Here is a 17,935-nt window from a genome sequence, read left to right on the forward strand (position 1 = left end):
TTGGAAGAACTCTGGGGTCCCTGCCCCAGGGCAGGGGGGTTGGAACTAGATGATCCTTGAGGTCCCTTCCAACCCTAACAATTCTACGATTCTGCTTTGTGTGAGGGTTTTACATTCCCCAGCCTTAAAATTATGCCTTGGCAGCATAGGAGTTCTCAGCTTGGAAAAAGGTCTGACTTTCACAGCAGATTGTTTCCTGCCATGCTTGTTTGTCCTTCAGAAAGAATTTGTCAGCATAAAGATTGTGCCTGGAATTTGAAGTCACTCAATTGGTCCTTATAGAATAGAAGTAGAGTAGAGTAGAGTAGAATAGAATAGAATAGACCAGGTTGGAAGAGACCTTCAAGATCATCGTGTCCAACCTATCATCCAACACCACCTAATCAACTAAACCATGGCACCAAGCACCTTATCAAGTCTCCTCCTGAACACCTCCAGTGATGGTGACTCCACCACCTCCTTGGGCAGCCCACTCCACCATTAGGAGAACAACGAAGCTCTCCTGCTTTGGAAATCACATTCTGTACTTCTGACCCAATTCTTACCTTTTGCAGAACAATTGCTAAGAATTTGGCAACTAAAAGAAATTTGAGGCTTTTATTTCCCTGTTCTTTCTGCCCAATTCATTGCTTTAACAACATTTCAAGTGCAGAAAAGTTAATTTCTGTGGTTTAGCTCTGACGTAAAAACAGGAGAGCAAGAATCCATTCTGCCCAGCTGCCCAGTTTTGTCCATTTTTGTGGGGAATACCCACACCATCACAGTATCACCAAGGTTGGAAGAGACCTCAAAGATCATCGAGTCCAACCTGTCACCACAGACCTCATGACTAGACCAAGTGGCACCAAGTGCCACGTCAAATCCCCTCTTGAACTGAATCAGCAAATGAGAGATGGCTGGAAGACAAAATGTTCATTTCTTGTACCTCTTGTTAGTGCATTCTCAAATGCTAACTCAGACTGTTGCAGGAATATGCTAAACTTTGCCCTGCTTTGTTATTTTACGTGGAGAACCCTGTCTGAGGAAGAGTGTCATTTTAGTTTCAAAAGTAACAGATTGGAGGAGACTGGTTTGATGACCCCACCTGGAGTACTGTGTCCAGTTCTGGAGCCCCTATTATAAGAAAGATATGGACATGCTATAATGTGCCCAGAGAAGGGCCAGGAGGATGATCAGAAGGCTGGAGCACCTTTGTTATGAACACAGGCTGAGAGAATTGGGGTGGTTCAGTCTGGAGAGGAGAAAGCTCCAAGGAGACTTTATTGTGGCCTTCCACTATCTGAAGGGGGCTACAAGAAAGCAGGGGAGGGACTTTTTAGGGTGTTGAGTAATGACAGGATTAGGGAGAATGGATCCAAGCTAGAAGAGGGTAGAATTGGATTTGATGTTAGGAAGAAGCTCTGCACCATGGGGGTGGTGAGACACTGGAGCAGGTTTCCCAGGGAGGTGGTGGTTAAGGCCAGGTTGAATGTGGGTCTGGGCAACCTGATCTAGTGAAAAGCTTCCCTGCCCATGGCAGGGGACTTGGACCTCGATGATCCTTGGGGTCCCTTCCAGCCCTGATAATTCTATGATTCTGTGAGAATCCTGTGCATCTGGGGCATTGTTCTTGGCAGAAGATGTTGCCAAACCCAGGACTTGTAGCAGCTGTGGGGTTTAGTCTTGTGTGGTGGTTTGTTATTTTTTTGGTAAATTAGCAGCTTGTTTGCTTCAATTGTCAGAGCTGATTTTCAGAGCAGAGGTGAGAAGCCAAGAACTCACTGGAGTTTGTTTTGTTGCTCTTGTGCAGTTGATGAACTTCAAAAACGAATACAGCAGTCTGAAAATCCTCCACCGCCTCCTCCACCGCCGCCCCCTCCTCCTCTCCCTCCTCCCCCTCCTCCTAACCCTATAAGGTAAGTGCTTAAATCAAGGGTCACAGCTTTAATGCTTTGCTGAAGCAGAATGCATAACATGAGCTTGACTCCAAGAAGGAAGAGTGTCTTTAAAGAAAAAACCCCAGGGCTTTCTCCATCTGTCTCAGGCTCTTGACCAGCAGGACACTCTCTGTGCCCTGTCTGCGAGCAGACTAACAACCCAACTGGTTTTGAACACCCTTGCCAAGCCTAAGAAGTTGTCTAGGCTGTCTCACTGGAGGAGGAGAGATACCTGTCCCCTCTAAATTTAGGAGATTATTTTTCCTTCTATTCACCTGATAGCTGTAATTGGAGACTTGTGCTAAAAAAACCAACCCTTTGAAGCAAAGAATATGTTGGATTACCGTGTCTCTCTTCCTGCTGGATAACTCTATCCCACAATTGCTTTCATAAGCAGGAAATCACCTTCCCATCATCAAACACTTTGAGGTGAAATTGTCACAACTTTGAGTATTGTGTCCAGTTCTGGGCCCCTCAGTTTAAGAAAGAATTTGAGTTGCTTGAATGTGTCCAGAGAAGGGCAGCAAGGCTGGGGAGGGGTCTGGAGCACAGCACTGTGAGGTGAGGCTGAGGGAGCTTGGGTTGCTTAGCCTGGAGAAGAGGAGGCTCAGGGGAGACCTTGTTGCCATCTACAACTGAAGAGTAGTTGTAGCCTGGTGGGGGTTGGTCTCTTCTCTCAGGGAAGCAGCACCAGATCAAGAGGACACAGTCTCAAGCTGTGCCAGGGGAGGTTTAGCTTGGATGGTAGGAAGAAATTGTTTACAGAGAGAGTAACTGGCCATTGGAATGTGCTGTCCAGGGAGGTGGTGGAGTCACCATCCCTGGAGGTGTTTAGGAAGAGACTGGATGGGGCACTTGGTGCCATGGTTTAGTTGATTAGATGGTTTTGGGTGATAGGTTGGACTTGATGATCTCAAAGGTCTTTTCCAACCTGGTTAATTCTGTATTCTGTATCAAAATTTGCTCTGATGTTTTTTGCAAGGACCTTAAAAGCAGCTGACAAATATATGATGTATCAGGTGTCAGACCCAAATGAGAAGTTAATTTTAGGAACTCAACTAATCTTCATGTTGTCTGCTTGGTTTTAGAAATAAATGGACTTGGACACTTTCTGACCTTCTGTAATAGAAATTGGGTAGAGGAGTGTTGTTAATTACTGTCTTAAATATGGAGTAAGAAAATGTGTAGTGTCACAGTATCACTAAGGTTGGAAGAGACCTCGAGGATCATCGAGTCCAACCTGTCACCACAGACCCATGACTAGACCATGGCACCAAGTGCCACGTCCAATCTCCTCTTGAACACCTCCAGGGACAGTGACTCCACCACCTCCCCGGGCAGCACATTCCAATGACAAATGACTCTCTCAGTGAAGAACTTTCTCCTCACCTCAAGCCTAATCTTCCCCTGGCCCAGCTTGAGACTGTGTCCTCTCGTTTTGGTGCTGGTTGCCTGGGAGAAGAGACCAACCCCTTCCTGGCTACAACCATTTTTCAGGTAGTTGTCGAGGGCAATGAGGTCACCCCTGAGCCTCCTCTTCTCCAGGCTAAACAATCCCAGCTCCCTCAGCCTCTCCTCATAGGGCTTGTGTTCAAGGCCTCTCCCCAGCCTTGTTGCCCTTCTCTGGACATGTTCAAGTGTCTCGATGTCCTTCTTGAACTGAGGAGCCCAGAACTGGACACAGGACTCAAGGTGCAGCCTAACCAAAGCAGAGTCCAGGGGCACAGTGACTTCCCTGCTCCTGCTGGCCACACTATTCCTAATGCAGGCCAGGATGCCATTAGCCTTCTTGGCCACCTGGGCACACTGCTGGCTCATGTTTAGGTGGGTGTCAATCAGCACCCCCAGGTCCCTTTCTGTTTGGCAGCTCTCCAGCCAGTCTGACCCCAGCCTGTAGCTCTGCCTGGGGTTGTTGTGGCCAAAGGGCAGCACCTGGCACTTGGACTTGTTAAATGCCATCCCATTGGATTCTTCCCATCTGTCCAGTCAGTCGAGGTCTCTCTGCAGAGCCCTTCTGCCCCCTAACTGACCAACATCTGCTCCTAACAAATTTGCTGATGACTAACTCAGTCCCCTCATCCAGATCATCAATGAAGATATTAAAGAGGATGGGGCCCAGTACTGAGGATGGGGCCCAGCACTGAGGATGGGACCTAGTACTGAGGGAGAATGTATCCCTTTGTGTATCTTACTTTGTGTTTAGAAACCTAAATAAGCATGTTCTGAACAACTGTTTGGTCTTTTGTTCCTTTTGTGTCCATTAAGTCATTTGGCTTGCTTGCTCCTTTCTTACTAATGTGTAGCTTGAATGAACTGTGTGGGAGTGCTGTGGGGTTTTATTTTGTTCTTGGGGTTTGGGGTTATTTGTTGTGGTTTTGGTTGTTTGTTTTTCTTTTTCTACGTATTGTTTGGTTTAGTGTTTGTTTTCTGTTTGTTTGTTTAAGTTTGTGCCCTTGACTATCTTGAGTGGAGAACACTATTCATTTCAAGTCCTCCAGCAGCTAAATCAGAATGTTTCCTTTATGCACTGTGATGTTCAGAGCCTAGGCACTGGATCCTGCTTTTTTTCTGGGACTGAGTTTTCACCCTTTGTGTTGGGAAGGTCACTGCTCTGTAAGAAGCAACGTTCAGCAGGCAGTGATAGGCCTCACTGACACATCAGATGCATAGGAGTTTATACTTGAGCTTTGAGATGAATCATTTCCTTGCCTGGACTCTTAAGCTTTGTCTGTAGTGAAGGGATAATTATTTGACACTGTAAAAATATTATAAGCTTGGAGTTGGTGAGGAGACACTGATCACCATATTTAAGTGTCCTCTGGAGAATAATACGTCAATACCCACAGCTCTTCTTTCCTGCTATTGTGCTGGAGCAGCTTCCATTTGTCACATGTCACAATGAGACACTGGCTTTTAATATTCAAATGTGGAGTGTTTTGATTTGTGCCCTAATGCCTGTTAAAAAGAAACAAATTTCCCTGCTGCATTTCGATGGGAGTCGTTGGGGGGGGTCGGGATTCAACACCCCCTGGAGAACTGCTAAAGGAGTCTTTTGTAAGCAGCTGTATAATCAGGTAGAAGCTGAGCTGTTTGTGTGTCGTGTTCAAGTTCATTCTAGCAGTGTGTAATACAGGACAGGATGACAATCTGCAGTTTCATTTTCCCCAAAGGTCTCTCATGTCAATGATTCGCAAGAGATCTCACTCCAACACCAACGTGAGCAAGAAGGAGAAGCCTCCTCAGCAGGAGGCAGGTATGGCTCATCCTTTCTCAAGTCATGCAGGTTATTTGCTAGGCACTGCAGGTAAAGCTAAAGAAAATGACCTCTGGGTACAGACAGTGATGAAATACTTGTATCTGTCAACATTGACTACTGCTGTCTATGTCCCAACATACTCATCTGCCTTGCTGTCCAGAAACATGTGGGGTGAGGGGTCTGGAGCACAGCCCTATGAGGAGAGGCTGAGGGAGCTGGGGTTGCTTAGCCTGGAGAGGAGAAGGCTCAGGGGAGACCTTGCTGCTCTCTACAACTACCTGAAAGGAGGTTGTAGCCAGGTGGGGGTTGGTCTCTTCTGCTAGGCAACCAGCCCAAGAGGACACAGTCTCAAGCTGTGCCAGGGGAGGTTTGGGCTGGATGTTAGGAAGAAATTCTTCCCAGAAAGAGAGATTGGCCATTGGAGTGGGCTGCCCAGGGAGGTGGTGGAGTCACCATCACTGGAAGTGTTTAAGAAGAGACTGGATGAGGCACTTGGTGCCATGGTTTAGTTGATGAGATGGTGTTGGGTCATAGGTTGGACTTGATGATCTCAAAGGTCTTTTCCTACCTGGTTAATTCTGCATTCTGTGGTTGTGGCCCAAGCATGTGTGCTCTGAGATAGGAAGTAGTATATTTGGTACTGTCTTTGGTGTTCCTCTGAGGAGCAGCTAAGAGCTTTGGCTTTATCTAGTTTGGAGAAAAGGAGGCTGAGTGAGGGGCTCTTAACAGGTTTCTGAGGGATGTGGAGAGGGAGGTACTAAGCTCTTCTCCCTGTTACTTGGCAACAGGATACATGGGAATGGTGCAAAGCAGTATCAGGGGAGGTTTAGACTGCATGATGCAAAGCATTTGTTCACCAGGAAAGTGATAAAGCCCTGGAACAGGCTTTCCAGAGAGGTGGTTGATGCCCCAAGCCTGTCAGTGTTTAAGAGGCATTTAGACAAATAGCCTTAATAACATGGTTTAAGTTTTGGTCAGGCTGTTGGACTAGATGACTGTTGTAGATCCTTACTAAGTCTATGCTATTCTACTGCAAGCTTCCTTGAGATCCCAGCCAAATGTGTGTAGCCCTTGTAGCCACTTAATGTCTCCACAACTGAGTTGATGATCAGCATCCAAATTACTTTTTCCAAACAGATTTTAGTGTGAACAGTCATTGAGGCTGCAGGTCAAAAACCTGGAGTGAAGGCTTAGCACTTTCTGTAAGTGCAGAAAACTTCTCATCTTCCTGCTCTAATGCTTCCTAGTTGTGTCACTGAGGTGATTTCATTCACTGATGGAGATTATAAATGATCTTTCTTTTTTCCCTTGGGGAGAGGGTGCTCATGTTTCTTACAGGCTCACAGAAGGACCTGACAAACACATAGTTGGGAATGCTGATGTGGGAGGTGAATGTTGCACTGACTCCCTGCAGTTTGTTGACTTGCATCGTGACAGTTTGCTACTGCCTTGGCAGTACTGAGAGGCTCAGCTTCTGTCTCTATACTAGAAACTGCAGCAGAGTAGAATAGAATAGAATAGAATAGAATAGAATAGAATAGAATAGAATAGAATAGAATAGAATAGAATAGAATAGAATAGAATAGACCAGGTTGGAAGAGATCTTCAAGATCATCGTGTCCAACCTATCATCCAACACCACCCAACCAACTAAACCATGCAACCAAGCACCCTGTCAAGTCTCCTCCTGAACACCTCCAGTGATGGTGACTCCACCACCTCCCTGGGCAGCCCATTCCAATGGGCAATCACTCTCTCTGTGTAAAACTTCCTCCTGACCTCCAGCCTGAACCTCCTCTGGCACAGCCTGAGATTGTGTCTTCTTGTTCTGGTACTGGCTGCCTGGGAGAAGAGACCAACCTCTGCCTGTCTACAACCCCCTTTCAGGTAGCTGCAGCTGCAGTATGTCCAGGGATTTCCACTTCCACAGGTTATCTGGAAGAGGCAGAAGAATAAGCATTAAGCAGAGAGGAGTTACATACAGCATAATACAGGGAAAGGTTCATCTTCCAAATGGCTCTTTGTATGTGATTTCTTCTGTCCAGAGCCTCTCTGCAGAGCTAGTTTGCTTCAGTTTTCATCCCTCAGTTCATATCTTACAAAATTACCACTCAGAGCTGACTGTAATGCCCAGACTTTTATTTATAATGCTGAAAACCTGAGCCAAACCAGAATCTTGCACCAAGGTGGCTCTGCATGCAAAGTAACAGCTGAAGTTGCATTTTATTGTTGTGAATGGAAGCTAGAAACTTAGTAGGTTGAGAACAGGATTTCAGGACAGATGTACAAATGATGATGAGTGTCTGAGGAGTCAGAGCTAGTTAGACAAGTATTGCTGGTTGAATACCAAGGGCTTCCTTGCTGTTTCTTCCTTCTGGAATAGCAAGAGTTTGTTTGTGGTGAATTGCTTAACCCATTCCATGCCACTTAAACAAAGGAGGGAGCTGCAGAAGGGAACCTGGCTGAAATTACAGGGGTAGGATAGAACTGTTAAATTAAAACTGTTACCTTAAAAACTGTTACATGAATTACAAATTAAACTAAAAATGGCTGTGCACAGACTGCCATGGTATGTCAGCAGGGCTGGCTTGTTGGATGGGACCAGCAGGCAGGATGTGGGAGGAAGGGAAGTGTTGCACCTCCCGTTTTCCAGGTGGGGAACTGAGCAATGGGCTGACTCGGGAACCTTTAGGAGCTGCTTGCCAGTCTGAGAGAAATCAAAGAGAGAGAAATAACTGTTGGTCTAGGTAAAATAGAGAAGTGACCTTGTAGTGAGCTCTCTGATGAATCTTACCTTTCAGTGGAAGTTCAGTAATGTTGCTTTCATTTGTCAAGCTTCCTCACATTGAAGGTCCTGGACATTTTGATTCCAGCTTTTTGTTGATGATACAAACAGTGATTGCAGGAAGTCCTATGAAATTCACTGTTAAGTTCCCTGCACCCCATTCTTTCATTATTTATTAGCAAACTAAGAGTTCTGACCTTTCTTCAGTCACATATAGCTTGCTTCTTCTCTTAATAGCTGAGCTGTTCTTAAAAAAAAAAAATCCCCCAAACTGGAAAGTTCTTTCTTAAGCTACTTATTACATCCAACTTGAGTCTTGTTTTGACCCTTGTTAAGGACTTAGAATGAGTGGTTTCCATCCCATACCATCAATTAAGCTTTTACATTTGACACAGCCTGTTTGTGAAATTAAAGGCTGACATTAAATAGGCTTACAATACAGAAACTGCATTTCTATGAGTCATCATCAATAGTACCCTGACAAGGCAGAGAGCAAAAGTCTATTTAAAATTCCTCTTATGCAAGGTGCAGTGTTGCAGCTTTGAATAGTGTCAACTATATTTCTCCATCTGTTTGCTTTAAGTATTTGCTTCCCCCCCTCCAGCCTTTTTGGTATGGCTTGTGAAGTGCCTTTTGTTACATTCTCCAGAACACTGAGAAGTTAGCAGGGGTAGATTAGGTTCACCACACAACTTCCCCGTTTCAGATGAATGTTTTGCCATCCTTCCACTCTTGAAAAAGCAACCATTTTCTTTCATGGCATTTAAGTTATACCCTTTAATTCAGTGCAGTGTTCTTTGAATGTATGGCTTTAGGTCAGTCTGAGATCTTGGTGCATTGTGCCAGGCGGTTCTCAAACGTTTCCACATGTGGTACATGTTTGGTAGACTTGTGATGAGCTGCAGATAGGCCTTGCCATGGGACATTATCAATTTGTCCTGTGTCAGTGAAGCTGTGGAAACTTCTGCTGAGCCACATGGAAGAGAGACTGTAGGATTGAGGCCCCATTCTTGGTCCTTGGTGCTTCAGCCTATAGCCCTGAGCTTTTGCAGTTCCCAAATAGTTGTAAGAGCTTTGTGTTTTTCAGCATCTGGGCCCTGCTTCTGTCCAAACATCTTCAGGCTTTGGTGTTTGTAAGCTCCATGGCTGGATCCTCAGCATGTGTAGGTTCTATTTAATCCTTGGAGAGCTTGTGACAGTTTAGCTGATAGCAAAGATCATTAATAGTGCAGAAACTAGAATTCCAGATAGGCAGAGACTGGTTTCTGCTACCATATAGATATAGATTGGTGCAGTGTAAGGTAAAGGGCCTCTTTGTGCTGGGGAAACTTAAGAGTAATGTAGTGGTTCTTCAAGAAAGACACTGTGAACAGCCCACTTGTGGGGAGAAATCTAAGCCTATGTATTTGTGCTGATCATACACATATTTGGTAACCCTGGGAAAGAACATGGATTTGGTTAGTAGAGGAGCAACATGCATCACAGGCAAGGAGGAAAGACCTACTGCAGAGAGTATAACTAAGCACATTGTATATGTAAGTGCTGTTTAATCATTAAAAGTAATTTATCATTATGATAACTGGCTGTATTTGGCAAGCTAGCTGCTTAGGAGGCTCTCTAGTTAGCATGTACTTTTTCCTCTGTGATATTTATTACTCTGTAGTTCATATCTGGAATGTAATGTGCTGTTTGATTTTTTTGGAACAGGAGAAGAGGTTACAGACCTGAAGAGACAAGCTGTTGAAGAAATGATGGACAGAATTAAAAAGGGAGTTCATCTGAGACCAGTCAACCAGTCAAGCAGGCCTAAAACAAAGGTTTGGAATAAAGGGCAGGGCAATAACACTAGATAAGTACAGCAATTTAGACTGAAAGTAAAGCAGGCTTTCTGGAAAACATTCAAGAGCATACATTTGCCTCACCTTATTTGCTGTACATGATTTTGAGTAAAATGAATTAGAACAAGATGTACCTGAAGAACAGCAAAAGAATCCAACGGTATGAGATTGAACACATCCAAGTGCCGGGTTCTGCACATCAGCCACAGCAACCTCATGCAGTGCTACAGGCTGGGGTCAGAGTGGCTGGAGAGCAGCCAGGCAGAGAGGGACCTGGGTGTACTGGTCGATGGTAGGCTGAACATGAGCCTGCAGTGTGCCCAGGCAGCCAGGAGGGCCAATGGCATCCTGGCCTGCATCAAGAACAGTGTGGCCAGCAGGAGCAGGGAGGTCATTCTGCCCCTGTACACTGCACTGGTTAGGCCACACCTCGAGTACTGTGTCCAGTTCTGGGCCCCTCAGTTTAGGAAGGAGGTTGACTTGCTGGAACGAGTCCAGAGAAGGGCAACAAAGCTGGGGAGGGGTTTGGAACACAAGCCCTATGAGGAGAGACTGAGGGAGCTGGGGTTGCTTAGCCTGGAGAGGAGGAGACTCAGGGGTGACCTTATTGCCTTCTACAACTACCTGAAGGGAGGTTGTAGCCAAGTGGGGGTTGGTCTCTTCTCCCAGGCAGCCAGTACCAGAACAAGAGGACACAGTCTCAAGCTGTGCCAGGGGAGGTTTAGGTTGGATGTTAGAAGAAGTTCTATACAGAGAGAGTGAGTGGCCATTGGAATGTGCTGCCCAAGGAGGTGGTGGAGTCACCATCACTGGAGGTGTTCAGGAGGAGACTTGCTGGGGTGCTTGGTGCCATGGGTTAGTTGTTTAGGTGGGTTGGATTGGTTGATGGGTTGGACACGATAATCTTGAAGGTCTCTTCCAACCTGGTTTGCTCTATGTATGTATTCTATGTAAGTGAAGGCCACGGTGGAAGCCCAGCTCCTTTGACACAGAAAGGAGCTGAAAGCCAGCATCTGGCAAACAAACAGCTAATGAGAACCAAAAAAAAAGGCACAGAGGGAATCACTGAGCTGGGGGAAGGGAGTCATCAAGAAGTAGCCTGTTGTGTTTTGCAATATTTCTTCTTTTTAGGAACACTTAGCATACTACTATAAAATGCTGCTTAGAATCTTCCCAAAAGCATAATCTTTATATATAGGCTGTGAGGCAGTGTTGAGTTCAGAGACAAGCCTCTTCCCTTCATCTGTATTAGAAAACAGACTGAGTGTTAAGCTGTGTGCCCATGAGAGGAGAGGGCAGAGGAACATCATGCAACTGCAGGCCTGTGCAGTAGACCCTCCTGAGATGTCTCTCCTCCAGTACAAAGTTTGTCATGGTCCATTTCATGTGTTTTTTTAACCTACCTGTGTTTTGTCTTTGCTTACAGCCAGAAACACCAAAGCCCTCTGAAAGTGCAATGAAAGAATTAAAAGGGATTCTGGTAAGAAAATTTGAGAGTTTGTATTTCAGTTATTGCTTCTCACTGAGCTGACAGGGCCAGGCATTTAAACTTCTGTGTTAGTGTTTTGGTTTGAAGTTGTGGAGCAGTGTGGGGATAAATTCCTTGTTTCCACTGTTGACCTTTGGTCCAACTGAAGGAGTGGGTTTGGTTTTGCTGACAGGATTAGTTTTGGAGAAAACTCACCTGTTAACTCTGCTCTGGTTTTGTGTGTTCCTGCCACTAGAGGGGAGGGGCTCTGCACCTGCCCTGGATCCTTGGGAAGCTTTCAAGTGCTCACAGTGGGGATGGAGAGGCAGTTGAATATGTCTGCTCCAAAGTAAAGCCTCTGGACTACACACAGAGTAGATGTAGGGTTGTCCTCATCAGCTGCTCTGAACTCCTGCTCTCTTCTGAGGCATCAAATTTGTTGTTAGTGTAGCCTAAATAGAGCATTTCTGTGCAGAAAAAAATGATTCCAAGTTGCTGTCCACAGACACATTTATCAATGAAAAAACCCACCTAATTAGGTACATATTTGGTGCTGTTCAGAGCAGTGTGCTGATGTGCTCCTGTACTGTCCTTTACTCATACCTTGCATTGCTTATTTAACTGGTTGCAAGTCCTAAAGAAGGAGCTCTGGTTCTTGCTCCCTGTCTTCTGTGACCCAGAAGCTTCAAAAGTTGAAGAGCAGCTTGGGTACATCAGGTAAAGTTTTGCCTTTGTGCAGTGAAATAAGGTCAAAATTCTGCCTGTATTGAAACAAAATGCTTCACAGGCAGAAGGCAAGGCTGATCTACTCTGCTCTGGTGCGACCTCACCTGGAGTACTGTGTCCACTTCTGGAGCCCCTGTTACAGGAAGGGTCTGGAGGTGCTGCAAGGTGTCCAGAGAAGGGCCACGAGGATGATTAGAGGGCTGGAGTTGCTCTGATATGAGGACAGACTGAGGGAGTTGGGGCTACTCAGTCTGCAGAAGAGAAGGCTCTGAGGAGACCTTATTGTGGCCTTCCAGTATTTGAAGAGGGCTACAAGAAAGCTGGGGAGGGACTTCTTAAAGTGTGAGGTAGTGACAGGACTAGGGGGAATAGAGCAAAACCAGAAGCGAGTAGATTCAGATTGGACATTAGGAAGAAGTTTTTCCCCATGAGGGTGGTGAGACACGAACAGGTTGCCCAGGGAGGTGGTGGAAGGCTCATCCCTGGAGGTTTTTAAGGCCAGGCTGGATGTGGCTCTGGGCAACCTGATGTAGTTTGAGGTGTCCCTGCCTATTCAGGGGAGTTGGAACTGGATGATCCTTGAGGTGTCTTCCAAGCCTGACAATTCTCTGATTATCCCAATCATCAATAGGGAATCAGTAAGGTTGGAAAAGACCTCAAAAACCATCAAGTCTAACCTGTTGTCCAAGACCTCATTATCCATGGTACCACCAAACAGCCCTTAGGAAGATAACTTCAGGATTGTGTTGGATGATGCAGGACAGCACAGCAAAGAGTGTAGCCGCAGCCTGTGCTGTGATTTAAAACCATGAGTGTGGCACCCATGCGATGCCTTAAACTCACTGTTCCCCAGTCACATGAGGGCAGGGGAAGGAGGGAAGAAACAATCTAGAGAGCCACCAGACCTTAATGCTGGCTGTAATTAGAGGGGCACATAGTTATATGTGGAGGAGAAAAGGAATAAAATGCAAGACAGAGGTTATGTTTGAAGTGGCACTCTGTAATTACTGCTCTGGTGTGCCGCTCAGACCAGTGAGGCTTGGACTGAAGGATCCTGCTAAAGGCCCTTTCGTTTTCTAATAGCTGTTTTATTTCCTTGACACTGTATCACTGACATCAGGAGAGACTTGATTATGTGCTTCAGAGGGGGCAGGGAGAAACCTGCAGTCACTCTACTGCTGAATCTAGCTTGTTGCTTTTGAGCCCTTCAGGATATTTGCAGTGTAAGACAAACTGCATAAAATCCAATTCCAGTCTGTTCTTGAGACCAGTCATTATGCACAGTGAGACAACAAACATGGGGGTGGGATGTGATGGAGTAAACATTTGTTGTTGCTATGCTAATTATGCAGTTCATGTAGACCTCCATGTAATTGTTACAAACAAAACACATTTCTGTTCTGTAAATTGCAGAGTTTGAGGGACTCAGCTGCTCCGGTTGCTTTCCTAGATGTTTGCACAGACCTACCACGTGCTACTGATTAACCCTGTACCTGAGCAGTTGCATTTCAAATACTTGCCAAAGGAAATGTTTTCATTTTTGTGTGTGTGTGTAGGGTTAAGAATTGGGAGAGACTTTGCTGGGATCCTGAAAGTAGCACAGCATTCTCAACTTGTGATGCTTGCTGTTTCTGCTCAAAAGTTGCATGCCCGTCTACAAAGGATGTTCAGATGTTAGTTGTGCTCTGGAAAAATGCTGTTGTGAGTCTGACATGGTTTGGAAGGCTGAATAAATGTGAATCCTGGGCATTCCTAAGGATGGCAAGACTCAGAATGAAATAGCATCCAAGTCCCAAATTTCCAATTGCATTATGAACATTCAGGGGAAGTTTTGCAGTCAGGTTGGTGCCATAGAATCATGGAATCATTGAATTGTTAGGGTTGGAAGGGACCTCAAGGATCATCCAGTTCCAACCCCCTTGCCATGAGCAGGGGCACCTCACACTACATCTGGTTGCTCAGAGCCACATCCAGCCTGGCCTTCAAAACCTCCAGGGATGAGGCTTCCACCACCTCCCTGGGCAACCTGTGCCAGTCTCTCACCACCTTCATGGTGAAAAACTTCTTCCTAACATCCAATCTGAATCTACCCATTTCTAGTTTTATTCCTTTCCCCCTAGTCCTATCACTCCCTGACACCCTAAGAAGTCCCTCCTCAGCTCTCTTGTAGCTCCCTTCAGATATTGAAAGGCTACAATTAGGTCTCCTTAGAGCCTTCTCTTCTCCAGACTGGGTAGTCCCAACTCCCTCAGTCTGTCCTCATAGGGCAGGTGCTCCAGCCCTCTGCTCATCCTTGTGGCCCTTCTCTGGACAGTGACTAACTCCTGTCACTGGGGAAATGCATGCAGTATGCACTGTGTGTATGGTAAAATTCCTGTGGGCAATTCTGGGATGTTTCAGCCTTTGATTAAAGCCTTTTCCCCCTACCTTAAGAAAAGCGCTGCTGGACTTGCAGCTTCACAGATACAAAACACTGACCTTGGCATAAGGCAGTGGTAGCTTACATTTCTAGTTTACCTGTATAAAAAGCCTATTTCAACTTGAGATCTGACTCTGTGTAAGAGAATCAATGAAGTATGTGGACACAGGGTCAGTTTTATGTAAGATCAGCTAGGTTATAGAATTCTCATAGAATGGTTTGGGGTGGAAGGGACCTTAAAGATACCTGGTTCCAGTTCCCCGCCCTGCAATGGGCAGGAACCACCTAGATCAGATTGCTTATATTATAGGACCCCATGCAGAGCTACAGGCTGGGGTCAGAGTGGCTGGAGAGATGCCAAACAGAAAGGGACCTGGGGGTGCTGATTAACAGCCACCTAAACATGAGCCAGCAGTGTGCCCAGGTGGCCAAGAAGGCCAAAGGCATCCTGGCCTGTATCAGGAATAGTGTGGCCAGCAGGAGCAGGGAAGTCATTCTGCCCCTGTAATTAGCACTGGTTAGGCCACACCTTGAGTCCTGTGTCCAGTTCTGGGCCCCTCAGTTTAGGAAGGACATTGAGACACTTGAATGTGTCCAGAGAAGGGCAACAAGGCTGGGGAGAGGCCTTGAGCACAGCCCTGTGAGGAGAGGCTGAGGGGAGCTGGGATTGTTTAGCCTGGAGAAGAGGAGGCTCAGGGGAGACCTCATTGCCTTCTACAACTACCTGAAAGGTGGTTGTAGCCAGGTGGGGGTTGGTCTCTTCTCCCAGGCAACCAGCACCAAAACAAGAGGACACAGTCTCAAGCTGTGCCAGGGGAAGTTTAGGCTCAAGGTGAGGAGAAAGTTCTTCACTGAGAGAGTCATTCGTCATTGGATTGTGCTGCCCAGGGAGGTGGTGGAGTCAGCATCCCTGGAGGTGTTCAAGAGGGGCTTGGACATGGCACTTGGTGCCATGGTCTAGTCATGAGGTGGTGACAGGTTGGACTTGATGATCTTCGAGGTCTCTTTCAACCTTGGTGATACTGTGAGTTACTACTTCTACTATTCATAGAATGGTTTGGGGTGGAAGGCACCTTAAAGGTCATCTGGTTCCAGTTCCCCCCCCTGCAATGGGCAGGAACCACCTAGATCAGATTGCTTTTATTATGGGAGTTACAGCTAGTATATATTGACTTTGGATGTGTATACATCAGGATGCAGCAACACAGGGCTATGTTAAAATATAAAGCATTCTGCAGCAGTAGATTATGGATCTTTGGGTTTTTTTAAGTAGAGAGTAATTAAAGGTTCTAACAGGGGTTTAAGACTCTTTTTTTTGCAAGCAGAGATTAATTAAAGGTTCAACCAGGTTTTTAAGACACTTTAAATGTTGAGGTGAAGTTGGCAGTTCCCTGCAAACATCAAAATTGGCTTATTAGTGACCCAGATCATCTTTAAGCCCAGTATCATCAGCCCTTTAATATGTAGGGAAGTACAGTTAATCCCTACATCAGCAAATGCAGGTAAGGGAGGAGTGGTAAGCCAATGCCCAGGTGCTTCCTTTTGTACTAATGGAAGAGCTTTGCTTGCTGGGCTAGAACCACAAGTTGCTTTTCTGCAGTTTAAAAGGTTCTCACATTGTGCATCTGGGGTGTTTGGAAAGGCACAGTGTGTCCTCAGAGAGCTTCTCATGCTTGTTCCTTGCTCTAGGAAACACTGAATAAATCCACTAGCTCCCGGAGTTTGAAGTCCCTTGAAACAGACAGCAGTGAAACGGAGCTGGAGCGAGTCCTGCGACGCCGGAAAGTTACCACTGACCAGGACAGTGGCAGTAAGTGGTTGGACTCCTTTGGAGTCCTCTTCTTCTCCCTGCATTGAGTGACTCTTGAAGCTCTTTACTTTTTCCACCAGACCATTGCCATTTCAGCCATTGCAGAGAACCCTGCTTGCTCCTGCCGTGACTCACTTCCCCATTGCCCCTGTCGCTATCCGTCCCCATTTTTCCTGTGTCAGGATTTTCTGCACACACAGCCAGAGACAAACAGGTTCTTCTGTCCTGCCTGGAGCACAGACAGTTAATAGTCTGAGCCTGCTATGAAAATACTCTTGAAAGTAAGGGTATCCAGAGAAATGAGAGTTAGGACTAAGGTTTTGAATGACCTTCTTTTGTAGAGCAGAGGTCTGCAGGTTTTAAGTTACGCTTTACTGTAGTCATCCAGGGGAAACTGTTTATGTTCTGCCTGGTTAGCAGCACAGCCTGTGCAAGTGTGAGTCCTTGCCACAGTTGATGCTGACATGGCTGATTCTAATGTGACTGTATGGTTTTAGCTTGGAATTTGCAGATAGCTCACTGATTACTCATTTGTATGAGAACAGGTTTTATGGTCATTGGGCAGGCTCTTGCTCCAGCTGCACTTCAGACTGGGTGAGCATTGGCAGGTTGTGAGCTGGTACTTAGCACCCCAGAGGCAAGGGATAGAGTGCACAACTGCCAATATAGCAAGCTCTGCTTGTGCTGCAAGAAAAGGTTGACCTGGGCAGGGAGAGCAGAATCTGCAAATACAGAGTTTGATACTCTTCATTCACTGGACACTGTTCTTTACAATTCAGTTTTGATTTCTGCAGTTATCTTGCAGTCTGCTCTGCTTATGTGCTGCTTCTAGACCAGTCAATCTCAGTAATAGGAGCATTAAACTTTCTTTGTTTTTTAGGTCCTACTGGAATCTTGGCCACATCAGAATCAAAATCTCTGCCTGTGCTAGGCTCGGGGGCCAGTGCTGCACAAACAGCGTTGAACAAGAAAGACCTGGAGACAGAATTCAGTTCCAAAGTACCCAACTCAGGTCCTGTCTCTAACCAGCCTAAAGCTGGCACAGGCTCTAAGCCTACATTACAGTAAGTAGAATATGGTTTTGTAGATCTATTTGAGTACCAGATTTGCTTATTTGGTGCATTTTGAATGTGATTAATTATTGGGTTTGGTTATCAGGGTAAATGTGCAGTCTGCAGCTGTTTGCCACTGACTCCTCAAATAATTTGCACTTTCACACGGAGGCAGCAATAGAATTCTCATTAATAATAAGTTCTTTCCCTGTAAAACCTGTGGACATTCTTAAAAATAAAGTTCACCTCTGAAAAAAAAACAACAAAGAAAACAGAATAGAATGGAACAAAATTTACCAGATTGGAAAAGACTTTTGAGATCATCGAGTCCAACCTATCACCCAACACCATCTCATCAACTAAACCATGGCACCAAGTGCCCCATCCAGTCATTTTTTTAAACACTTCCAGGGATGGTGACTCCACCACCTCGCTGGGCAGCGCATCCCAATGGCCAATCACTCTCTCTGAAGAACTTCTTCCTAACATCCAGCCTAAACCTCCCCTGGCACAGCTTGAGACTGTGTCCTCTTGTTCTGGTGCTGGTTGCCTGGGAGAAGAAACCAACCCCCACCTGGCTACAGCCTCCCTTCAGGTAGTTGTAGAGAGGAATAAGGTCCCCCTGAGCCTCCTCCAGGCTAAGCAACCCCAACTCCCTCAGCCTC

General features: G+C 45.9%; 1 protein-coding gene across 1 annotated transcript in view; it reads left to right on the plus strand.

The window, feature by feature from the left end:
- SHTN1 (shootin 1) overlaps window positions 1-17,935 on the plus strand; it is an 82,103-nt gene that overhangs the window by 50,740 nt on the left and 13,428 nt on the right. The window contains exons 11-16 of the mRNA XM_068139285.1: window positions 1,790-1,895; window positions 5,087-5,169; window positions 9,665-9,774; window positions 11,222-11,275; window positions 16,098-16,218; window positions 17,099-17,282. Of these exons, the coding sequence (XP_067995386.1) occupies window positions 1,790-1,895; window positions 5,087-5,169; window positions 9,665-9,774; window positions 11,222-11,275; window positions 16,098-16,218; window positions 17,099-17,282 (658 nt within the window). The remainder of the gene's footprint in view (window positions 1-1,789; window positions 1,896-5,086; window positions 5,170-9,664; window positions 9,775-11,221; window positions 11,276-16,097; window positions 16,219-17,098; window positions 17,283-17,935) is intronic.

The sequence above is a fragment of the Melanerpes formicivorus genome, unplaced genomic scaffold (assembly GCF_026170545.1).
Source record: "Melanerpes formicivorus ecotype bairdi unplaced genomic scaffold, bMelFor1.0.p_v2 SCAF_6, whole genome shotgun sequence".
NCBI lineage: Eukaryota > Metazoa > Chordata > Aves > Piciformes > Picidae > Melanerpes > Melanerpes formicivorus.